Genomic DNA, 26,146 nt, shown 5'->3' with positions numbered 1-26,146 from the left:
CAGGATGTTCCATTAAGAAGACTAAAATGCTAGGGAAACCAATCTATCAGGGTTTGAGTTGAGGATTGAGACAGAAAGAATAATAATTCAGAGCAAAGACCAGATCTAACTGTTTGAGGAAACTGTTGGCGTTTGGCATGTTGTCTATGGATTTTGAACTTTTAGTCTTCCAAAAGAAAAACCTGTAAAACCAGTGGTACACCTTTTCCAGGGGGAAAAGACGCTTCTTTTAGTGTCAGATTTTTTTTCCGATTGCCCAGGATACTAATTCTAAGTGATCATCTTAAGCTTGTTTTTTAAATAATATTGTATCCTGTAGTATCATGGCCTAACTATAATTGACTCCTGATACTTAATTGGTTGGAGAAACACTTTTGTTCCACAAGTTGCTAGGTATGAGTGAGAACCTGCCTTTTATCCATGGTTGGAGTGTTCTGTGTTTCCCTTATAATCATTTAGAAAATCTTCAAAATTACTTTCTGTTGGTATTGAGGATGAGCTTCCATATTCACACTTGAAGACCTGAGTTTTTTCTGAATTTTACTCACTTCCTCTGAGATTTTTTTTCAGACAGCAGCAGTGAAGAATTGAAATGAATACTTGAACTAGAGAACAGTCAGGATTCATGTGACTTGTTATTCTATTTGAATAATAAGATATTACTTAAAAGACTGGATAATAGAAAATTCAATAATAGCTATTAATATGTATTACTAAGGACAAGTAATACAGGTTTTTACTGTGGACTGCAGGTTAATTACAATGTAAATGACAGCAGATGAGAATGACCATGGTCTTATAACCTGGTAGCAATGTGGTTGAACCACCAGTGCTGGTGGTAGCAGCAGATGCTTTCTGGTCTCAAATCAGGTATTTCCAGCAAAGGCAGAAGTTCTAGTGTAACTGCATATGGACTTGTGGAAATTTTTCTACACCATTCTTCCGCGCATTTCTGGTCACCCAAGAAAGATTAGTTCTAACTGGAGCAGTTACGGGGAGGTCTGCCACAATGATGCCAGGAACAGCAAATCTGTTTTATGAGAGGAGGTGAAGTTGTTTTGACAAATAAAACAAAGGTTGAGATGCTAGAAAACTGCTCTCCACAAAAACACTAATGGGAGTAAATATTAGTCACGAGCAATGCATGTTGCTGTTCAGAACTGGTGAAAGAACAAATTATGTTATCTGATGGTGAATACACTGGAAATAAGAAAGAAGTTTCCTGGCACTTAGGAGGGGGCATCTGGAACAGAGTGCCAATGGGAGTAACAAACACAGAGTTTTGTGGAAGCTTTTTGATTTGTTTTTGTTTTTACAAAAATAATAAGAACAACAATAACAGCATGGAAATTATTTTTAAGAACTCAATTTATGAAAGCAGTTCATTCTAGGTTTGTCTAGAAGCATTCCATGGTGGTGGAAAGCTGGACTTGATGGCACTCAATTCCACGTTTGGCTATTTAATTTTGTCATCTATCCCTTTAGTACGTGTGTTCATAGTTCTTTGTCAGAGGCTTTCTGTTTTAACTGTTTTATCTTTATTACCAATGTGTGTGTTTACAGATGATACATTTCTGCCTTGGAACTATTAAGAAACCTAAGTTCCTGCTTAAGTTCTTCACTTAGTGTGCATGAGACAACAAAGACCTTAAGGGCCAGAGAGTTTAAATTATTTGCTTGAGTTAATGCAAGAAGCTGTGGCATAGAAGGAAATTGAACTTGGATCTCCTCAGTTCTAGTTCTTTGTCCAACTGCAAGATGTTTCTTTCCTGTAATGTTCTCATGTTAAAGTTCTTTGTGTTTCTTTCACTGTGTTGATCAGTTTGAGACCTACCAAGTATGCAGCAAATTACTAGTACAGATGAGATGGCAATTTGTAACATCAAGAATTGAACACTCAACTTTTTAACAAAAGTGCTGACATTTCCCAAAAGTTATGATATTGTTTTGAAATATCACACATATATAGTATCTCACGTAAAGTTTTAATGTAAATTGTAGAAATTAAAGGTCCTTATTTTTCTTTTTCATGAGGGGCTATTATGTGGGTAGCATTTCTGCCTGAGAACCATATGACAATATTTATTTCCCGTTGCTGTTGCACCTGAAAACTGAATATAGTTGTGTTCTACCCCTAAAAAAGACCTAGTAGCTGGCACTGTCTGTAATGTGTGCTTCTACAGTTAAGACTCAGTTGTCGGACAGGTCCTGTATCACCTTTATCAGGCAGACACCACTGCAGCTGAATGAAATACTGAGCTGCTATAACTTGAGTAGCTAATGCTTTTGAAAATGGCCCATTTATATCTCTAAGCAGTCTTTATACAGAGTCTGTGGACTTAAATTTGGAAACGTCTTTTTTTAAATAAAAAAAACATGTATAAGTTTTAGTGAATTTAGAGGTTACCGACACTTTAAGCAAAATTTCTTAGTTATGATAGAGGTTTGAATGACATGGCCTTAATTTGGGGGGAAACTCTCCCAACAAACAAAGAAAACAACTAAACCAAAAAACCTTCACCATGTTTTGTTGCTATGGTATGTTTTTTTACAATGAGAAAATCCTTTGAAAATGCCAAAATCCAGGATACCTTGCTTGACAAGTGAACATTATACCTCTTCTGGAAAAAATTGGAAGGTTCAAGAGAATCAGTCCTTTTGTCTCGAAAACTAGCCTCTAATTCACTCCAAATATGCCATCATTATGTCCTTTACTGTTCTGGTCACAATTAGTAATTTAATATGGAAGCAGAGTAATAGAATGGCGTAACAAGACATTTTGGTGTCGCACTGGACTGAAACATAAATTATACGTCATTGATCGTAAGATTTACAATACTCACTTAAGGACTTAATGAGTCTTTCATGCTAATAGTTGAAATACCAAAAATACATTCAGTTAATATTAAATATAGTAGCAGAAATTTTTAAAATAGATGTTACAAGAATGGATTCACAGGTCTTCTGTCTATCAGTCTTAAGTGGAAAGCAGCATAATATACAGAACTGTTTCCTTGGTGTTTAATTGAGCTATGAAATCCCTGACAGTGAGTAATAATGCGAATACTAAAAGCACACATGCTGTAAAAAAAGGGATGGGACAAACTTAAGGAGTAAAATCCAGTTAAGTCTATTTAGTATAAAAGGCAGCATTGAGACTTAAGCTGTGATGCAAGCTGTGCTAGAGGCTGGTGAAACATTTTAGGGAGGTATCACTGCACTGCCTCCTATGTTTCATCTTCCTGGGTGTTTACAGTTAACCTCTGTCCGAAACGGATGTTCAGTAAGATAGATCATTGGTTTAATTCAGTTTGGCTTTCTGTTTTAGTATAACTATGTTTAGACATACTTATCTTCTCCTCTTGAACTGTTCGATTTTAACGTGTTACATTAGTGTACCAGACTGTATCCAGCTGTAATCATGAAGTCTGTGGTTTTGTTCTCATCCTGGAGTCGTGTGTGTTTTTGTTGTTTTTTTTCTTCTTTTTTTTTTTCCTCTTTCCATTTAGATGCAGAGCCTGAAAGGTGGTACAGAAGCCATAGCCCATTTGGACCAGTTAGAAGCTGATTATTATGATCTACAGCTTCAGTTATATGAAGTGCAGTTTGAGATCTTGAAATGTGAAGAGCTGCTGCTGACTGCACAACTTGAAAGCATCAAAAGACTGATGTCAGGTGCTTTATGCTTTTTAATTAAGATGTAATCTGTAAAAGAAAATTATCTTCCTAAGAGCCTAGTAAAGCCTGTGGGAATGAAATGAGAACAGATTCTTTACCATGTGAAGAGCTGGATCTTCTAACATATGAACAGCTGTAAAATTTAACAGTACTTAAGGCGTATAAACAGATATGGAAGTTTTGGTCTGGTTCTCATTGCCTGTGTTTGTACATAAGGATATAAGATACTACGTAAGTTTTGGAAAACTAAATTCAGGGAGGAGGAAATGTCTTAGTTACTGGAGTTGTCTCATTGAAAATTTGTGTTGATATTATTCATTTCTTTGAAGTGATTGGTTTTCAAAAGGTATTCCTGCAAATCAGCGTCCTTCAGCTAAACTTTGAAGCTTGTTGTATTGCCTTCTCACTGATCTAGAGCAGTGATGAAGACCTTATGTTTCCAGAACCTGCTATACATTGTGTAGTTGCAAACTGTGGAAATGGTACAGATAAATCATACAGCATTTTTGGATTCTGTCCTTTGTACCTTTCTATAGTTAATGTTTTTATTCACACAGGCTGTGTTTTGTTGTTTAGTGCATAGGGCTTGCTTAGCAAATTTTATTATGGATAGAAAGGTCACTTGAGAGATTTGAAGATGGATTGTGTTGTGAGTTGCCTCTGGAAAAAGAGAAAACATGAGTATCTTCTTGTTGTTACTTCAGTCTCCTCCTTTTAGACTTCTGATGGCAACAACTGTAACTGTATGTATGGAAGATGAGGATTGAAAAATCTGTAAATTACTTTAAAATTGGCAGCCTTAACCGGGTGGCTCTGTGGAGAGTGAGTTAGTGCTTTAGAGGTAGATGTCTCAGACATTTAATTTTGGTACTGAAGATCAAAAATCAGTATCAAAATACTTCCTCTTTGATGTAGTGATGGTAAAACTTAAGGGCCCACAGAGATTAAGCCTGATGTAAAAACAGCTCATTACAGCTTGTCACTAATGTTTTCTCCAGAAATCTCAAAAAAAACCAACCCCAAAACCCAGTCTTACAACCTGACCCAAAATAAAGCAAAAGCCCCAGTCAACTAACCAACCAACCCTCTCCTTACCCAATGGCAGCAAAGTAGTTCACTGTTCTGGTTTCCTTTGCTATTTTAAATTTGTAAAGTATTCTTGATTGCACAGTCCCAGTGGGTGGTTTTTGGTGTTGTGTGGGTTTTTTTTCCACCTATTAAAGACACCTACGTTAGAAGGAATTACTGTTTTTTAACAACACACAGTTAATATCCCACAGGACAGAAAATGAAAAATACAGTTCTTAAATGTGTGGGAATTTTGATCAAAGGATGAAATTACCTCTTTGAACGTAACTTAGGTGGAGGGGATAGAACAATTCATGTGAAGAATGTGACACTTCTTCAGTGGCTACATCTGTCCAAGACTGTTCAGCACCTAATCTGAATGAAGGCATCTAAAACATTTAGTAGTCTTTTAATGTATTGTTTCCTATGCTGTCAGAGAGAAAAGAATGATCTGTTGCATCTTCTGTTATGCTTCCCTTTTAAACTGTAGTTATAGTCAGTAAAGTAATAGCCTTTTAATTGTGCGCATCTGTATGATTTGAAATACATGTGTCTTAGTGACATGTAAAGGCTGTTGCTGTTTTGGATTCTGTTTTGATTTGAGGGACATCAGCGGTACTGCTAAGGAAGTCCCAACAGCATTTTTTGAGAGCGTGTTTTGATTTGACTGCCAGTTGGTTGTAAGATACAAGAAAAAACATTTTCTTTTGCAAATTTAGCACATTGGATCTGAAGAACATCAAATGATAATATGTTGTCATATTATAAACAACAGCAGTACTTTTTTACTGTCATTAACCAAATACCTGCACTGAAATTCACAAAATGTTCATTTATTAGGTTACAGTTTTAAAGGGTCTTAACCATACAAAGCTATTTGTACATCCCTGTAAGATGGTTTTGTGGTGGATGCATTGCTGTCAACAGAGACTGCAGTAGTAGGTTCCTGCTTCGGTTGGGTAGGCTGAGTGAGTGCAAATCACAGAATCACAGAATCACCTAGGTTGGAAGGGACCCTTTAAGATCATCTAGTCCAACCAATAGAAACAAACAAACCCAACCAATAGAAACAAACAAAAACCCAACCAAACAAAAAAAACCACACACACACACACAACACACCACATACAACCCACACACACACCACCACACCACCCAACACTAATCCATATCCCCGAGCACCATGTCAACTCCTCTCTTGAATACCTCCAGGGATGGTGCCTCAACCACCTCCCTGGGCAGCCCATTCCAATGCCTGATAACCCTTTCAGTGAAGAAATATTTCCTAATATCTAACCTGAACTTCCCCTGGCATAACTTGAGGCCATTACCCCTTGTCCTATCATCTGTAACTTGGGAGAAGAGACCGACCCCTGCCTCTCTACAGCCTCCTTTCAGGTAGTTGTAGAGAGCGATAAGGTCTCCCCTCAGTCTCCTCTTCCCCAGACTGAACAACCCCAGCTCCCTCAGCCTCTCCTCATAAGACTTGTGCTCCAGACCCCTCACCAGCTTCGTTGCCCTTCTCTGGACCTGCTCCAGCACCTCAATGTCTTTCCTGTGGTAGGGGGCCCAAAACTGGACACAGTACTCGAGGTGGAGTCTCACCAGTGCCGAGTACAGGGGGACGATCACCTCTCAGGTGTTCTTGATACAGGCCAGGATGCTGTTGGCCTTTTTGGCCACCTGGGCACACTGCTGGCTCATGTTCAGTCGACCAACACCCCCAGGTCCTTTTCTGCCAGGCAGCTCTCCAGCCACTCTGCCCCAAGCCTGTAGCGCTGCCTGGGGTTGTTGTGACCCAAGTGCAGGACCCGGCACTTGGCCTTATTGAACCTCATCCCGTTGGTCTCAGCCCATCGATCCAGCCTGTCTAGGTCCCTCTGCAAAGCCTCTCTACCCTCCAGCAGATCAACACTCCCACCCAACTTGGTGTCATCTGCAAATTTGCTGAGGGTGCATTCGATCCCCTCGTCCAGATCATTGATAAAGATGTTGAAGAGAACCGGCCCCAGTACCGAGCCCTGTGGGACACCACTCATGACCGGTCGCCAATTGGACTTCACTCCATTCACCACCACTCTCTGGGCCCGGCCCTCCAGCCAGTTTTTAACCCAGCAGAGAGTATACCCATCTAAGCCATGAGCATCTAGTTTCTCCAGCAGAACACTGTGGGACACTGTATCAAAGGCCTTGCTAAAGTCTAGGTAAATAACATCCACAGCCTTTCCTTCATCCACCAAGTGAGTCACTTTGTCATAGAAGGAGATCAGGTTTGTCAAGCAGGACCTGCCCCTCATGAACCCGTGCTGGCTGGGCCTGATCACCTGGGCATCCTTCATGTGTTGCATAATGGCACTCAGGATGACCTGTTCCATGACCTTCCCAGGCACTGAGGTCAGACTGACAGGCCTGTAGTTCCCTGGATCATCCTTCTGACCCTTCTTGTGGATGGGCGTCACATTTGCTAGGCGCCAGTTGGCTGGGACCTCCCCAGTTTGCCACGACTGTTGGTAGATGATGGAAAGTGGCTCTGCAAGCACTTCTGCCAGCTCCCTCAGAACCCTCGGGTGAATCCCATCTGGGCCCATAGACTTGTTTATGTTGAGGTTATGGAACAAGTCCCTCACCATCTCCTTTAGAATTACGGGGGCTTCATCCTGCTCCCCGCCCCTAACTGCTAGCTCAGGGATCTGGGTACTCGGGGGACACCCTACTCCACTGCTAAAGACTGTGAAATAGTGTGAATTGTATCTGAAAAGGAATAATTCTAAATGTTTTATGGTAAGTGGCTGAGTCGTTAGAGTCTTAAGCACTTACCAAATTTATAGGCATTTCAGAAACTCAAAAGCTCTTTGTAGAAAAAGTCTTGGAATATTTGATGGAGGTAGCAGTAGAGCTGCCGAGTTTTTTTTTTTTTTTTCCAAACAGTAAAACATAATTTAACATTGAGTTTTGGAACCGGTAGATTTGACTGGTTTGCAGCTGAGCTATTGGGGTTTCACTTGTAAATTCCTGTCTTTAATTCTGCATGAAAGTATTCTAAAACAAAATTTGCATGTAAATTCGCCCATGGCATGTGAGTGCGTAGCCGAATACAATTGCTGTCAGCCATGAGTCTTATTTTTACTCACTGATGTCTCAAAGTAGGCTCTAGTGACCTTGGAGTTTTATGTGTGGATGAAACTTCATGGCTTCTTTTATTTTTTTTTTTTAGCTGAGCACTAAAGTAAAGAATCTAGTAGGTCTGGGGATTTTGCTAATTTTCATTTTAAGATTAGATTAGAGCTGTGCTTTCTTTTCTGGCCCTGCCCTGTCTTCTGCTAGGCTGAAATTAGCATGGCAATCAGAATTTTGGTTGCAGTGGAGACTGTACACACAAATAACATGAAGTAAAAACAGTTTTTAAAATGGACAATGAAAGAAAAACATGCCCCTTTCCCCAAATAATCTAGTAGCAGAAGTAGGAGGTCTTGCTGAAAGTTGCTGATGAAGTTCAAAAGCGAAGGGTAGTGGTGCAGCAGATAAGATATACTAGATGGTCGTGCCAGCTGTATCTGGTTGTTTCAGCCAGCAGTAATGCAACTTGCTCTTGATGTATCATAGAAATATACTGCTTGCTAGGCCAGTGAAGTGAGGAACAAGAGGCCTTTGCTGCTTGTTCATCCCAGCATTCTGCAAAGATTTATAATCATCGCTCTTTCCTTCTTGGCAAGAGATGAGAAGGCAGCATTCAGAGATGAGCTCAATGTTACACTGAATGCTTCACTTGGGAGGCTAAAAATCATGAGTGTTGATAAAGGTATTAGTAATGACCTCCTTTTCAGGCCTGTAATGCTTTGAAGGATTGCCTTGATGTTACCCTCCCTCTGCTGCCTCTGAGCAGAAGCAGCATCTGGGAGGTCAAAAACCTCCTAAGAGAGGAATTTTGGTGTTTTGTTGTGTGATTCTTTTTTCATGAAATGAATTGTTGGTTGTGGCAGAAGAATGTCTTTCCAAAGACTTCAGAAAGAGTCTGTATATCCTGAAGTTTGTAGTGAAGGCCAGAGGATATTACTGCATGTTGTGGGTCCCTTGTATTAGTTAGGAGACCCAAAGACATGAGTGGATGTTGTGATGAAATTAGGCTACAGACACAAGTGTACGTTTACAGATGCATTTTTTTTTAATGTTCTGAGTTTATCTGAATACCAGGCTGTGCTTCATTGGTATTGATTTCTGTTCTTCATATCAACTTCAGATCCCTCAGTGCTTTGCTGTTTAGAGCTTTTCCTCTGACCTTTTGATTTTTGTTAGTCCTCTGAAAGGACTGTAGCATTCCTCTACATTAAAACTTGCAACTCAGTGGGAGGACTGTTGTCAAACAAAAGAAAATATTAATCAAATACAAACTATTGATTTGACTTTTTCATTGCTGACATTTTTAAAACAGAAAAGAGTGATGAAGTGGTATATTACGACACTTTCGAAAGTATGGAAGCTATGCTTGAAAAAGAGGATGTGACAACATCTATACACTTGCAAAAAGAGGAGCTGCAAAAGTTACAACAAAAAATCCGCCAGCTGGAAGCAAGGCGTGGACGTATTTCAGCCAAGAAAGCCTACCTCAGAAATAAGAAGGTATTAACTAAATTGCAAATTTCTGGCATAATTAACAAACTTAATAAAACTTCAAAAGGTTTCATTTCAGATACAACTTCCAAGTCTCCTAGAATTTTTGTGGATTATATTTACTGCTTACTAAAAGTTGGTTTACAGAGTACCAAATACAATAGCATGTATTATTAAATTGATATATTTAAGATTCAGTTTACCTTTTAGCTTTAAAGGAGCCTTTAATTACTTTGAAGTCAACAAATAAACTTGTCTCTATTAACTAATCAGAATACTTTCATGTGGAAAGTGCATGTTAGAATGCATGTTTTTACAGAGTAGTCGTACATATTTGTAGAAGAGAATTTTCAAGGGTGTTTTCTCACTGAGTTCTATTTTGATTCTCTTACCTCATCCTTTTAAATGTATGTCACGTGTCATTAATACTCTGTATTCAGCAGATATATATGAAATCTAGTATATATTCTTAATTTGTAAAACTAGGTGTGCTGTTTAGGGCCACTTTCCTTTTTCATGTGTTACATGATTGCGATGTTGTGCAGAAGATGGTTTTAATACAGCTAATGTTTTAAAATTGTGTATTGATTGTGTGTAAATATGTTCATTCCTTTTTTCCAGAATTGTTCCCTGGCAGTTTGTGGTTACATCAATACACATTATTAATGAGCAAGGTAGCTCAGAGGAGAACAGATAAAAGTTTTGAGAGCACTGTAATACTTATAAAATAGGTTTGCACTCCATACTGTATACTATAAGGCTATGCAGAAGTCTCAGCTGAGACTTCATTCTAGATTTGGATCAGGTCTTCTTGTGATTGCATGTTTCTAATCATGTCCCTTCATGTGGGAGATGACTCGTTTATATAAAGAGTTCTAGTAGATTGCGGATAAAGCCTCTTTTTCCTAACTAATATACCTGTTTCTGTACCTGGATCTGAAGCATAACAGAGCAAACAAAACAGTAGTTGATACATTTTATGTTCTGGATTTTTTTTATATTTCTTCAGTCACTGTCCTGTCTCTAATTAACACAATATGGAGAAGACTGCAAATAAGTTATTATAAAAGAAATGTCTATTGTTAGCCAGTTATGGGAAGTTTGCTCAGAGTAATTGAGTTTAAGATGAGTTTGTAAAAAGAAAGTATCAAGAAGCTGGGCTTTTTAGTAAAGAATAGATCTGGTCTGTCGTATTATGCTAATTAGTATCAGCTACCTTATAATAGTTACGCTGTTTTCTCCTGAATACAAAGAGACACTGCTGGCATCTCGCAGTAAACAAACCTGTTTGAAAGTGAGGGCCTTGTTGCTGTTCTTTACTTAAGGGAGTTAAGAAGGAGAGAAGCAACCCTGAAGCAGGAGTAGAAATTTTTTTAGCATGCCGTCTTATCTGTATAATGAACTAGTCACCTTCAGTTGGCTCATTTGTTTCATGTTATGCTATGATAAAATACCTTATTTTAGCTGAAGGAATTAGTTCTAGACTGTAACACTAGTGGCAGCATGCCTACTTGTGCACTGAGACATGATGCAGAAGTTGTATGTGGTACTGTTGCTCCTCTGGGTCTGTGCATGGGAGTAATATAGTCATGTCTGCTCAGCATTGTCCTGGAGGAGTGCTTCAGGACCTGAGGTAATGTCTCCATGTATAACTTCACTACTGGACATCACAGCGCTCTCAGAAGTAGTTTTAGCTCTCTACTACCTTCGTTGCTCAGTGTAGCGTTAATCTGCCATTGAGTGCTGCAGTGAGATATTTAGCTTTCAGCTTCTAAAGAAATCACAGATTAAAATAACATGTATTTAAACTAACAAATTAAAAATTTTTATTTGAGCAAAAGGATAAGCAGAATCAGTTGTGTGCCATTTTGTGACACTCATTGGGCAGAAAAGACCATAGCCATCTTGATGGACATTTGTTAGAGGTATTTACTGTAGCTGCACTTATTACTGCTGAATAACGCAGAGCCCTACTTAAGCTTACTGGTAATTACCTGAAAATCAAGACTTGTGGCTTTGATTTAAACATAGCCAAGCTTTATATTTTGAGTGACCATTCTAGTGATACTGCAAAACACTGTTAACAAACACTATTTATAGTGCCTGATGTGGGTAGTTGTACTTAACAAAACTGGGAGGAAGAAAGGGTTCTTGCACTCAAGAGTTTGCAGTTTAAGTTGAGTATACAGAACAAAGGTACAGATGAGATGCAGAAGCAGACTGGATGGTGAGAATGAGCACAGTGATGACTGAATACTAAGTGGAGAAAAGAATGAGTTTTTGAGGGTGCATTTGGAAAGTACATACTATGTGGTAAATCTTTCTCAAAGTCTGTCTCGCTCCATTAAGAAACATTTATTGTTGAACTGAGATGAGAGTCTACTTAACGCTTTTCAGATTGTGTTGCTGACCATGTTTGTTTCAGCAGAGTATCTTAACACAGAACTGTAAACAAGTGTTCTGTTTTGGATTGGGTTGGTGAGATTTTTGGTGTTTTGTTTCGGTTTTTTTTCTTGTTATGTGGTTGAACCTTGTGGTTATGACCTTGTCCTGTAGTTGAAAACAAAAAGCAAGCTGTGCATTAAGTGGTGTATATCACAGTCTTGTGATATATTTAGAAATTACAGTCCTTGTTCATTATTGAAGTTTTGGCTACTGAAGATTTCTTTAGGAGAATGGCTCTTTTCTGGCAGCAGATACCACGATTAAGTAAACAATAGGAAATGATTCTCTCTCATCAGTGTTTATTTTTTGGAGGAGGTCATTTCATCATCTAGGTATTTGAAAATATTTCATCTTTAGGAGATAACGCAGTGAAAGGGAATCAATTACTCTTGCGTAAAATAAGACTATAAGTAATATAAATATAAACTTCTGTGACTATAGTCTCTATTCATTTTGTTTCTCAGAAATTCCTTCCCTGTTTCAGCAGTGGTGCTTTTATTGTTTAATGTTGTCAAGTATTTGCACCAAACCTTTATTTTAAAACTTTTGCTGAAGGTTTGTTAGAAACCTTGATCAGTTGTGATTCTGAATAACTGCGCCAGCATTTTTAAATTTATGGTTTACTGAGGTTTATGTTCTTTCACTGTACTACCATAAGTATAAACTCTTTGTTCTTGTATTTTTTTTTATACAAACCCATTTGCGTTTACTAAGCAGTCATTTCTTGATGTTTCTTTTTGTTGATGACAGTTAATTACTCAAAAATAAGATTTTAATAGTGGTCTCATTATTTTTATTTTTTGAAAGCTAGTTACGGATTTTTCATGTAGGTCTTTGCTATTGTTGTCCCAGTCTACCCCCTGCTGGCTGCACAGCAGTATTAATTAGGTTATCATATGGAACAAGCTGCTATTTTATTAGGGAGCTAGATTTCTAGCAAAGAGTCAATGTCAAAAAGATGGTGTGGATGGCGTCTAGAAAAATATCTTTGGAAAAATAGTTGTGAAGAAATGGAATTATTGCCATCCACAAAGAATATTCCTTATAAAGAGCAGACTGGGAAAAGCACCTGGTTGGTGAAGCTGTTTGGGGTGTGTTCATAATATGTGCTTTCATCTAGGAACCTTCCCCACATGCTGTTGTGTTCATTTAATAGGACACCTTTACTACTTTGCAAGTCCACAGTTTAAAGCATAGCCTGCGCAAAACCAGTTGTTATATAGATTCAGTGACAGCTGGCATAAGGTTACTTGGTATACTTTCATATTATTATTATTAATACTGCATCAACATAAGGGCATAACTACACAGAATGCTTACAGTAAAATGTTTTCTGTACATACTGAGTTTACTAAATGAGAAGCTAAACTTTTAATTGGAATGCTTTTTAACCTGAAAGCAAGGATTGCTGGAACTAGTAAAATATAATACTAATGCCGATCTATTTTACATATAATTTATGTTTCTAGTCTTAAACATAATTTACCTAGTAATGAGGGTTGAAATGGTTCCTCAGGTCTCCCTTTTTGTCTTTTTAATAAACTACAATTTGATACTGTGAAATCAGTCAGGTAATTAAAAGAGAAATGCACATTACTTCTTGATGCTCTCAGTTCTGTACAGCTGGTCAACATCTTTCTTGAAGTGTGGCTCACGCTGGACATAATGCTTCTGCTTTCCCAGTGCTGAGAAAGAAGGACTCCTTCACATGTGCAGCAGGCTGTATTCCTGTCATACACCCACTTATGTTTTCTTTTTTTCCCAGAGATTGTTGGTTTATGTTCAATTTGTAATCTGCCATAATCATCCATATCATTTTTTTAATGGTGCCCCCTGGCTGGGGTTTTTTTTTTTACATTTGTTTGCAGTCACTTAATCTTGTCTATAACTAGAAACCTGCATTTGTCCCTATGAAATTGCAGCCTTTGTTTTTTTTCAGACCATTTCTGTAATTAGTTAAGATGATTCAGATTTCTAATCCTGTGCTGCAGCATGTTTTCAGTCCCTCCTAGTCTTGTTTATTATTTCAAGTCATAGAGATCTAATTACATTAAAGCAGGTTGTTTATTAGTACAAAGTCAGCACCGAATATATTTTGGTCTGGTTTATCCTCTTTACATGCTTAAAATATCTTTCACTATTGCTTTTAATCAAAAAGATTTAAATACTTATGCTAAAGAGAAAATGCTTCATGAAAGTGTGCCCACCAAGTATTTGAGACATCTCAAAAAACCCAACCCAAACCTAACGTATGTTTTCTCTTTACTTTATAATACTACTTTAAATCTCGTAACATACATCCCCTTTAACAGGACTTAACACATAAATGAAGATTAAACTACAAAGGTAAATAAGTAGTATTACAATAAAAAGCCTTTCAGATTCTCTCATAATATTCTGAAGCTATTGCTGTTTCCCTGAAAGGCAGAAGTGAGGTAGTTTGTACTTTTGCAGTCACAAATTAAATGGATTAACTTTGCCAGCTGTATTAAACTCTTTTCATCAGGGAAAAAAACTCAAGAAACAAACATAAAACCCAGCACTGTTTAGCTATGTACACCCCATCTGGGTGATGAAGCTGGGATGGCTCTTGTTGGACTGTTACCTGTATATAGTGGCAACATCGATGATCTTACTTTTCAGAAACTTTCAAGACACCATAGTATTTCTGTCCGGTACAGGAACACTGGCTACCATTTTATGTGATCATGGTGTGCCTATAGTCAGTTTGTAGGGGAATGGAGCTTTTTATGCATTTCCAGGTGTCAAAAATTGTGGCCTTTTTTTATCCCTCCCCTCCTTGTTTTTGTGTCTTTCTGCTGCTACTTGATGGCTGATAACTCGATCAGCTGCCCCGAGCAATGCTTTCAGTGGCAAAGCTGCTCTCTGGCTCCACTCCAAGTCAAGCTGACTGATGCCTGGGAACCCCACAGCTTTGGTGTTCTAGCTGCAGTCACACTCCAGACTGCTCCTAACACTGCCCCCTCTTATGCAGCCATGAGATTGGTTTCTAATTACCCATAGGACTTTGTTGTAGTCCTGTGTGGTGCTTGTAACGGGCCTAATTTCATTGCCCATTCTGTCTGATTTCCTGGTCCTCGCTATCATCCTATGATTTTATCTGTCTTGTTGCTAATCTAAATTCCTGCACGTCTGCTTGAGGGTAGAAAGGCTCTACAGAGGGGTCTGGACAGGCTGGATCGTTGTGCCAAGGCAATGGTATGAGTTTCAACAAGGCTAAGTGCTGGGTCCTGCACTTGGGTCACAACAACCCCATGCAGCGCTACAGGTTTGGGGAAGAGCAGCTGGAGAGCTGCCTGGAGGAAAAGGACCTGGGGGTGTTGGTGGGCAGCCAGCTGAATATGAGCCAGCAGTGTGCCCAGGTGGCCAAGGCAGCCAATAGCATCCTGGCTTGTATCAGAAATAATGTGGCCAGCAGGACTAGGGAACTGATCGTCCCCCAGTACTCAGTACTGGTGAGGCCCCACCTTGAATACTGTGTTGGGTTTTGGGCCCCTCACTGCAAGAAAGATATTGAGGTGTTAGAGCATGTCCAGAGAAGGGCAGCAAAGCTGGTGAAACATCTAGAGCACAAGTCTATGAGGAACAGCTGAGGGAACTGGGATTGTTCATCCTGGAGAGAAGGAGGCTGAGGGGAGACCTTACCACTCTCTACAACTACCTGAAAGGAGGTTTTAGTAAGATGGGTGTTGGTCTTTTCTCCCAAGTAACAGATGATAGAAGAAGTTGTGCTGGGGGAGGTTTAGATTGGGTACTACAACAAAAGGGTTATAAAGCACTGGAACAGGCTGCCCAAGGGAGTGGTTGAGTCACCATCCCTGGAGGTATTTAAAAGATGTGTAGAAGTAGTGCTGAGAGACATGATTTAGTGGTGACTTGGCAGTGCTACATTAACAGTTGGACTTGATGATCTTAAAGGTCTCTTCCAACCAAAAGGATTTTATGATTCTATGCCTTTTCTTTGTACTGATACTTAATTCTGTTCTTTTTATATTATCTACCTGCCCATGGCAGGGGGGTTGGAACTCGATGATCTTTAAGGTCCCTTCCAACTCTAACCATTCTATGATTCTATGCTTGCTTGGTCCTGTTTCGTCATCTGTTGTAACATGGCCTGTTTTCATTAGCTGGTTGTTACTTGCAGATAGTGTAATAAATGCTTGCTTTAAACCAGACATTACAGATATGAACCTGCTTGTATAATTAGTGAACCTGCTTGTGCATGCATAAAATTGCAACAACTTTATTAATGTTTGTGCTTGCAGATTGTATGGACAAAAGATGAACTGACAATTGTAAATGGAAGCTGCCTAGTTGCATGAAGAGAAACGTGTAGTATATTTGAGTTAGATATTTTCCTTGTGTAAAAATATATGGAGTTTCACAAGGGTTTTATGAAATATTTGACTGGTTGGTGTTTGTTGCCACTTTTGTACTGGTATTATAGAACTGACTTTTCAAGCAGCTGTTACTTGTCTATATTCTTTTGACAGTTAAAACTAATAGGTTTGGGTTTGTCTCTCGTGCTTTTGTTTCTATTTTGTGGTTTTATTGTAAGTTAAATTAGCTTGTCTGAGATAGGCTTTGTAAGTTTTCTTAATGCTATTTGCTAAATATGACATTATACCCTGTAAATCAATATTTGAAATTCCTATTTTATAGATAACATTTTATGTCTCTACAGGAGATTTGTATTGCAAAGCATAATGAAAAGATTCAGCAGCGTCACCAGAGTGAGGAGGAATACAAAATGCACCATACTGTTCAGCTAGTAAGTTTGAGTTTTCTGCTGTTGAGTTTAGCGTTTCATTAATAGCTTGCATTGCTCATTTTACATTAATTAGGAGAATATTCAGAGTGATAGCTGTTTTAAAAAGATAGTGTATATCCCTGACCTTTGCACCGTGGATTTCTGTATCATATTATGCTGGTAAGGGGGAGTATATAGCTGTGTTATCCTAACATTGAATGCAAGCAAGTGAAACAGTTCTTTCATGCTAGGTTCACAGTCTATGTGACTAAGTGATTACTGCTAGGGTTAGGCTGCATGCAGTGTATTATCGTGTGCTCATAGATGATTCCAAGCACTTCTGAGTACAGCATCAGACACGCTGAGATAAGAAAACCATACATTTATTCTTGAATCTTAATAAGCTTTTTCGTTATTTTTCTTCTTTTTACAAAAGGAATCACTTGAATTGTATTGTATGAAGATGTAGCTCCAGCTGTATGCTCTATGATCCTCTGAACAGTCTCATGGCAGAGAATAGGCTAGCTAGTCTGACTCTTGTGCTGAACGTAATGGACTTTATCTTGGAATATTCAAATTTTGGGCTAGGTCTTGGGAGCTGATATAGTATCAATATTTAATAAAGATCACTGGCAAAGATGCATTGAAATCCAAGTCTCTTTAATTCAGGCTTCAATTAGATTAGTGAAAGTGATTCTGTTTCATCCTTATACATTTTTAACATTTGATACATTTGTCCAGGAGGTCAGCTGCATAATTTATTTTATAAAAAGGCTACTTGTGAAAGACTGTAGATATTGGCATATTCTTTTAGGAACTTAAAAAAAAATATATTTTTTTTTTCAGTGCTTACAATAAGACAAAGCAGTTTGCTGTGTGGATTGTAGTCTATTTGTCACTCTTAAAAGTAAGACTTGACCCAGCTGAAGGACTTTCTTGTCTCTCAAACACTACAGACCATTTTTGTTATTTATTTTGTGGAGTTGCCTGCTTGCATTATATAAAGAACTGTATGCTACTTTTTTGTTGTTGTTTTTTTTTTCTGTTAATAGTGTCACTGAAAATTTCTATTATTGTAAAATAAGTTTTCAGCCACTGGTTTTCATGAAGAATTTTGAAAAGATAACCTCAAGGGTGTCCAAACCTGAAACCAAATAAGAATTACATTTTCACTATTTTTATTTAAAAACAAAACAAATACCCAAACCAAACAATAAAACCCCTTGAATTTGAGAGTGCTTCAGGAAAAGTTTGAGCTGATTGCATATGTGACATCCAGGTGGGGTGGTAGAACTATCCTTTCTTCTTGCTATAATCTTTTCTGGGCATGTTTAGTTTGGAGAAGAGGAGGCTGAGGGGGGACCTCATTGCCCTCTACAACTACCTGAAGGGAGGTTGTAGAGAGGTGGGTGTTGGCCTCTTCTCCCAAGTGAATAATGACAGGACCGGAGGAAATGGTCTAAAGTGGCAGCAGGGGAGGATTAGGTTAGATCTTAGGAAGAATTACTTTACTGAGAGAGTGGTCAGGCACTGGAACAGCCTGCCCAGGGAGGTGGTGGAGTCGCCATCCCTGGAGGTATTTAAGAAACATGTAGACGTGGCACTTCAGGGCATGCTCTTAGTGCCTGAGATTGTTGGTTTGTGTCGGTGGGTGGGTGTGGTGTGTGGTGTTTTTTGTGGTTTGTTTTTTTTTTTTTGTGGTTGGACTTGATCTCAAAGATCCCTTCCAACCATGAAGATTCTGTGATTCTTTATGGTTCTGTTTTAACTTCTTCGCCACACTGCTTTGTTATTTTCTTTTCAGCGCATGCTTCTATTCCTCTTAACCTTTTCCTGTTTCCTGTCCTTACTAGTTTTCAGACGTGTTCTGCTCTCCTTCTCCCTAATGCATCTATACTTCTTTACTTCCAAATCACAGGAGTTGGCTCTTTATGAAGGACACTAGACCACTAGCTGACTTCTGAAAATGGCAGGCAGGCAGACACTGCTTTTGTGTTGGCCAAATGACAATAAAAGTTCACAAAAGTGATCAGAATTTTGAATTATGATGATGATGAGCTTTTAAAAGTAATAGTAAGTGCTGTGAGTCATTTAAGAATTAAAGCTGCTTTTTCTGCTCATGGTTTTTTCTTTAGAGTCACCTGTTCTGTCGCTTTTCCTGGTAACTTCTGAACTTACATACAGTGACTTTTGCCATCTGATAACTAGCATCCACTTGCAATAAATTTGAACAGTAGTGTTTTGTTTCAAAGATGTAGTAATTTTGCTGAAGCTTTGTGAAAATGGATGGCTAGTTAAAGGAGGTGGATCCAAATGTGTGTTTTCACTGAGGTAAGATCCTCAAACAAGAAAAAATACAACTGTCTTAGCTGCAAGGAAGAGCTTCAGACCTTTACTGAGGAAAGTTTACAGAAAATCAAGCTGGATTAAATAATGACAGCCTAAGTTTATTAAATACAAAACTTATATTTACTGTTGTAGATTAGAATGAAAGCGTTGACTTAATTTGCTTAGTATTGGATTCAAAATTTTGTGGCATTGCGTTCTGTGATTTCTTGCACTGTGAAAATACTAATATGACTTGTTTTAAAAAGGCAACCTTGTATATTGGACTGTCATTTTGTTCTTGGAATGAGAGAAAATGGATACAGGTTTGCTGCCTGGCTAGTTCATGCTGGTTTTAATTTAAGGGGGCTTTTTTCAATATAATATTCTGTCACGTCTCTATTTTTTTCTTTATTTCTCATTCTTCAAGATAACAATTTTTCAACTGTTTCAATTCCAGATTGAAATCTTTCTTTACTGAGCTCTGCATTTTTCTGAGATTATAAAACATGAAATGCATAATATTTTTTTAAGGGGGAGAAAAAGGTCAAGTTTTGAAGTTCAGAAATGTGTTTATTTGAGAAGTAGGTTTTTAGGTAATTTGTAACATTAAGCAGAAGAGTTATTTTAATTCTGTTTTCTTAATGATCCTAAACATAGTATTGGATGTCATATTTGCATGTTTTCCACATATTTTCTCAGAAGCGAGATCAATTACAAGATGAAGAGGAAAGAAAGAGCTCCTGGGTTAGTCAGGAACGACAGAAAACACTGGACAGACTTCGCACATTTAAACAGGTAACAGAAAAAAGATTTGTTCTATTAATTAGTTTATTTCGCAAAAGAAATTTTCACTCATTCTGAGACTACTCTATTAGCTATTCTCTTTCATTGTGCAGTTAACTGTTCTTTGGAAAATTTACAACAGAATAAGGCATTGGTGGTAACAAATTCCTCTGGCCATTGCCTTCCCAGTGCCATAATAAACTTCTGTACACTCTTAAGATCTACATCTTGTGACAGGACACTTAGCCAACGTTCTTTAAAGAAGTGTAATCTAAATGGTATTTCCCACAGAGGGCATTACCATCTGACATATCCTCACTACCACTGATTGCTAAAACACTTGCCAATACCTGCCTCTTCCTATTATAAGTATCAGAAAAGGGATAAAAGATGGAATGAATGGGGGGAGAGTAAGGAAAGGGGTGAAAGTGCAAGAAAACTGATAGTGTATTGATAGGTGAAGACTTTTTTTGGTTTTGCTGAATACGTTAAGAATATTGGAGAATTTTCTTTGCTGGAAAGTTGTCTTGCTTGGCAGTACGTTCTTCCTATCCTTATTGTTTGCAAGGCTTATGAATTGCATAGCTTTTGTAAATTAAAGCAAAATTACTTATTTTAACCAGCAACTGTTAATGAACTGCCTTTATGTATGAGCATGTTGATATTGTTATGATCTCTATGGTCTTAGGCCTATTAGAGTTGTGTAAAATTAAACTTTTTGAAAAGTCTCAAAATGTTTGATGTCTTCAAGAGATACCTTTTTAAGCAGTATGATTCACATATCAGGCCAGTGCATTTGGTTAGAGAGGACTTTGCGCAGAGGGAGCCATTGACCAGTTTTAGAAAAGGAAAGCAAGAGGGAATTTTGAATTTTAGTTTCCAGAAAAAAAGTTTTGAATGTACAGTCTGGTTCTTAGTGAAATCCTAATTCTAACCCATGTATATCCCTGACCAGAACTCTCTCATGTAAATTGTGGCTTAACCAAGAATAAAAATTAAGAAAACGGATGATTTTTGCAAAAAGGTGAGGATTTATTTGCTTTGTGTTTACATCCAGAGCAAAATGAATGAAAATAGCAGGTGAATTCTGCTTGTCAGAAAGGCAAACCCTAACAACAGGTACTTAGCATCTAGAATAGTGCATTGCATGTACTTATCTAATTGTCACTCACTCACCTAATTACTCACTTTAGCGGTACCCTGGGCAAGTAATACTTAAATCAACCAGACTACGGCTGGCTCATGCGAGAAGAAAATGTGCATCCAGCTCAGTGTTCCGTGTTGATCAGCCTCAGTCTCTGCCAGCAACCATACAAATCCAAGAGAAAAGCGAAGAGGTGGAATTGGAAAATGCAGTTCAGCCTTTGCAAGTGCAGGAACCCACAAGCTTAGAACAATTTCAAGATATCTCGTTACCTCCCAATGGTGTTACCTCTGAACTGCCTCATGTTAGTACTTCTACACTCACCACTACTGAGCTTCAACCAGAGATTGTTACTGTAGTACCACTTCCACCTCCTCTGCCTCCACCACCTCCACCTCCGCCTCCACCTTTGCCCTCCAAGGAAGATGCCGCCAAATCCTTAGAGAAAAGCGACAGCTTTGTTAAACGGCAGAGTGAAGAGAAGGGAGTCCAGCACTCTTCTGGTCTCCCACCAGCACATCTGTTTGACAGCAGTCAGCTAGTCAGTGCCAAGAAGAAGCTTAAGAAGACTGGTGAGCTAGAGGGTTTACAGAGGAGAAGAGGTAATGTTTTCGTTTCTGTGTATTTAATTGTAAGGCACATCCGTTCCTCTTCTGAATTGCTCTATAGAAAAGTGTATGCTGTGATTCATATATAATTATGGGAAAGTTGTTAAATCCTTTTCAGTTGACGGATGGTAACTCAAATAAACCTTAGGACCTTTACACCAGTAAGGGGTATACTTGTTCAGTTAGACAGAAAACACTTGTGAAATTCACTCTATGATATACCATGTTAGACTAGCTAGAAAATGGAGCTAAACCTTGCCTAAAAGAATCTTGTACAGCCAGCATTGCATATGCTTCACCTGAGGGTGCAGTGTTTTATAATAACAGAATTTTATATAATTTATGACTTAGTAAAATGAATACTTGTCTTGGGACATAGGAAACTTTGAGAATGTTTGTGGTTGTTTTTTTTTTCAAATTTTCTTACTAAAATCCACAAACGCTCAAGTATCCTTGAGAGCTGAGTAAGAAAATTCTATGTTCTGAGTAAGAATATAGAAGTGTAACTAAAATTGTAAATTAAATCTGCAATCATTCAGCAAAGTATGTTAATAAATAGTTAAAAGAAGAAAAACTTCTTTGGAAACTGAAGAGAATGAATAGAGGACATGACTGAGCTGGGAGATCTGTTACAACTTGATCATTCTGTGCTACTTGTTTTTTAACTGTCCTTTATATAAAATGGGGAGAATGGCAGCCATGTTTGAACAAAATAATCCTGGTGTTTTGGTGAACTGTGCTATATTGGAGCAAAGTTTTTATTTGAAAATCAGAGATGTGATTTTCAGAAGATCTCAGCTGAACTGTATTAGCTGAGAAGCCACTGAGAAAAAGTACCTTGAGTGGGCCTTGATTTGCACTGCTGTAATACGGCTGTAGTAACATTTCATTAAAAATTCTATCTGTCTCTGTCAAGTACAACTATAGAAAACATCCCTCCATTGATAGTTTCCCCCATCTAGGTAAAATCAAAATTAGAACTGTCTTCATCAATCAGCCAGAAATAAGAGTGTTTCCTCTAGAGCTGTCCTTAAATGACTGAAAGCCCTTGAAGCAACTGCCTAGCTCTAGAATTCTTAAGGTCTTATTAATCTTGCAGGTCACAGGTACTGTGTCTTAAGTTTATTAGCAATTTTGATGCTGCTGTGCTCTGTTTTTCAATGTCTGTCCTATTGTTTATTTTTCTGATATCCATTTTATCTTGCAATTTCATATAAAGCACGCATTTTGTGTGCAATTCGATATACATCATAAATAACAAATATAAAATCAAATTATATCTTACCTCTTAATAGTATTGTTAATGTCTGCAGCAGCACTCTGCCTGCTGCTCTGTGTTCCCCAAGATGTTCCAAGTCTCTGAGTGGCTTCAGAAACTTGTCTCTATCACAGATGAGCGTGTTACAATCCTTCCTTCATCCTTCAAATGTGCAATCCTCTATTCTTCTTTTATTTCTCTCTTTTCCTCATGTCTGTTCCAACTGTCGGGGCCATTGGTCTGATGGACAAAGCCCACTCATAAATGCAAAACAGGCTTTAAGAAAGTATTCTACAGTACACAGAAAGGAACTGGAGATGCATATTCATCTGTTAATTCATCTGTGCTGCACGTTGTATGTGTGCTATTTCAAACTGTTGTACTTTATTATAGTGCAATCTCTGGGATAGAAATATTTCCTGCTTGTAGCTCTTCAAAGACCCAAAGCCTAATTTTTATTTCTGCAGAGAACTAGTTTCAAATTGGTGATAAAGGAAGGATTTGTGATAAAGTATTACCTGTTACTTCTCTGTTTTCATTAATTATAAAAGGAGGGGAATTTATATAGCCATGCTGTGCCAATACATTCCAGAGAAGCAAGAAAGTGCATGCTGTTGCAGTTGACTATACTGCTGCTTCCCTCACTGGCATGTACTGATAGTCATACAGTGGGTAAAATATGCCACAAAATACAAGTGCTGGGAATGCACTGCACAGTCCCATACTTAACTCATTACTGAGTTTCAAAGTCAAGAAAGATAACGTAATAAACACTTTCATTGTGTTGTATTTATTTTAGCTATTTTGATTTGCCTGCCTGCAAACAGGAAGTCCATCTTGTTCAGAAAGTTTTACTGCCTGCCTGACAGAAATTATAATTGTCTGTGTAAATCAGTTTTGACCTGGTAAAAGGAAAGATAAATTTGGAGGCTAAAACATAAATAGTATGCAGCTACTTTTTGGTCTGTGGGAAAAATAAATGAAGACTGATAAAACTTAATAAAAATAATACTGAAGTTCTTTTGATTTACTGCAGTGAGTTCCCCAATGGATGAAGTGCTGGCTTCCTTGAAACGTGGCAGCTTTCACTTAAGAAAAGTTGAGCAGAGAAGTCTCCCTCCTTTTCCTGATGAAGATGATAGCAATAACATCTTGGCACAGATCAGGAAAGGGGTGAAACTGAAGAAAGTGCAGAAAGATGTTTTGAGAGAATCCTTTACAATTCTGCCTGATACTGACCCTCTCACAAGGAGCATCCATGAAGCATTGCGACGCATTAAGGAAGCATCACCTGAATCAGAGGATGAAGAGGAGAGTTTGCCTTGCACAGACTGGGAAAACTAACCTGTAATTAACCTAAGTTTAAAAAAAAATTTCTTGAACACTTTTTGTATAACAATAGTGGCTAAGCCTCAGGTTGTGCATTCTAGGAGACTTAGTATGAATGTGACTAAACAGTCTGATGTCCAGCGTGGTAAAACATGCACATATGAATTTAGTATCACTGACTTTTCAAAGAATTTAAGGTTTATAGTAAGGAGAACTTTTTTTAGGCAACATCTTAGCCTTTTATTGTTTGAATACTTTTGCTTAATATTGACAGGACTGCTCCTATAAAAAGCTCTATTTTGTTTAGTAAATTTGAAGGGACTGTTTGCAGCTTACCAAAAGGCTTTAAAAAGCTTTTAAGTAACAAAGCAGCACAATCACTCTTGGACACACCTTGTACTTATTTTCTAATTACTTCTGGCTTTGTAAAAATTTAGCATGTTTATCACTTCAAACTGAGTAGCTCCAAGTGAAGGACGATTAGATTTGACTGCTGAACACATTGAAATCTCATTGGTTAACCTGTGTGACTGATTCTTTGATAGCTTGGTTTTAATCTGTAAAGTCTCTTACTTAACTGAATTTAAAGACTATAAACAGTAAATATACAAATATAATTTATACTTCTGCTATTCATATGAATCCCATGAACTTGCATTATACTAAGCTGTGGTGCCTGAAAGTGCAGATATTGGATGTCAGCAGATGAAGTTAGTGATTTCAGAAAAAAACAGAAATTGGCAAGGGATTAGTTTTCAAAATTATGGCTGCATCAGTAGCACAAAGATTATTGATTACAATAACAGCATACAGCGCTATTCTTTTCTGCTACCGACTTGTGGATTCCCTTAGGTCTCAATGAAAGTTCCCACTAAACTTAAAATTTGGAGAGGTATGACTCTGAAAAGAATTTAAAAATCTGTTTAGAAATCAAAGGTTATTTCAAGAGTATGGAAGATAAATATTTATAATCCTTGCAAGACAGCTAGCAGTATGAAAAAGATAATTTGGGGGATTTCTACAATCAGGCATTTCTACCCTGGTTGGTTATTACCATAGTTGGGGAGTGACTATTGATACAGTGCTACAGCTGTTTAAAAAGTGATGGTGACTTAGTACATCATCTGCTGAATGTTGTTGTGATTATGAAATATTATGTCTCAAACTGTTCAATTGGTATGCTAAATAATATTTAAAAATTTGAAAAAGGAAAATAAAAGTTACCTTTATTTCCTCATGGACTAGCCATTCACCACACTAATGATTTAATACTCTTAATTATGGTGTGCTCCTTCTATTACATACCAAAAGTACTGCTAATTTTGGAGCTGAATGTCCAGAAGTGGAGGTGTACTTAACTCTTGCTGAAACTCAAAGTGAAAATAATTTTGCTATATTTGATATAACTTTTTTTCTGTACTTGCATACTGAAAACTCCCACAGCCCTTCAGAAATCAAGTGACAGCCATAAGAAAAGACACACCTTGGAATTGACTTGGCTTTCTCAGTGCAATTATTCTCCTTTTATTTCCTAGATAACTGAGAAAGTTTAAACTTTGTGATTTGACTTTATGATTTTAGTAAATCTAACTTAGTCATGGGGATCTTGTTTGCACTTTTTAGCAAGAATACTCTTTAATACTATGAGTCATTAGGGAGGAAAAAAAAAAGGAAGGAATTTTCCAAGACTGACTTCACATTTTTTAAATCTAGTTAGTGGACCTCCTAAACATTTTACATTGGAAGTGTATCCTCCTAGAAGTCTTACGTGTACATTGCCAGACAATATAAATACATGTTCTCCTCTATATTTTGCAGCCCCATAGAAGCAATTCAGACTGCGGGTTGAAAATCACTGCCATGCAGTACCTGTAGTGCAAATGGTTGTTGTCTTCTTTTTTTACCAGTCTACAGTCCCCCTGCTAAGGATGCAGTCCCGTCAAATGCTGAGGTCCTATGAAATCACTTGGACCTAAAGCAGGATGCAGTGTCAGAGTTCTCAGTGTGCAGCCCTTGGAGTTGCACACATCTGGGACCTGCTGTCTCTTACCAATGTCATATTTCATTATGAAAACAATCCTGTTTTCATGAAATGGGACTATTTAACAGATAGCACAGATTCGATT

General features: G+C 37.9%; 1 protein-coding gene across 1 annotated transcript in view; it reads left to right on the top strand.

The window, feature by feature from the left end:
- JMY (junction mediating and regulatory protein, p53 cofactor) overlaps positions 1 to 25,256 on the top strand; it is a 60,042-nt gene extending 34,786 nt beyond the window's left edge. Inside the window, exons 5-10 of the mRNA XM_074166160.1 lie at positions 3,510 to 3,675; positions 9,176 to 9,363; positions 16,505 to 16,591; positions 19,598 to 19,693; positions 20,875 to 21,427; positions 23,728 to 25,256. Coding sequence (XP_074022261.1) covers positions 3,510 to 3,675; positions 9,176 to 9,363; positions 16,505 to 16,591; positions 19,598 to 19,693; positions 20,875 to 21,427; positions 23,728 to 24,035 — 1,398 coding nt within the window. The 3' untranslated portion in view covers positions 24,036 to 25,256. The remainder of the gene's footprint in view (positions 1 to 3,509; positions 3,676 to 9,175; positions 9,364 to 16,504; positions 16,592 to 19,597; positions 19,694 to 20,874; positions 21,428 to 23,727) is intronic.
- The last annotated feature ends 890 nt before the right edge of the window (positions 25,257 to 26,146 follow it).

This window comes from Numenius arquata, chromosome Z (assembly GCF_964106895.1).
Source record: "Numenius arquata chromosome Z, bNumArq3.hap1.1, whole genome shotgun sequence".
Lineage (NCBI taxonomy): Eukaryota > Metazoa > Chordata > Aves > Charadriiformes > Scolopacidae > Numenius > Numenius arquata.
This window is presented reverse-complemented; position numbering and strand designations above follow the sequence as displayed.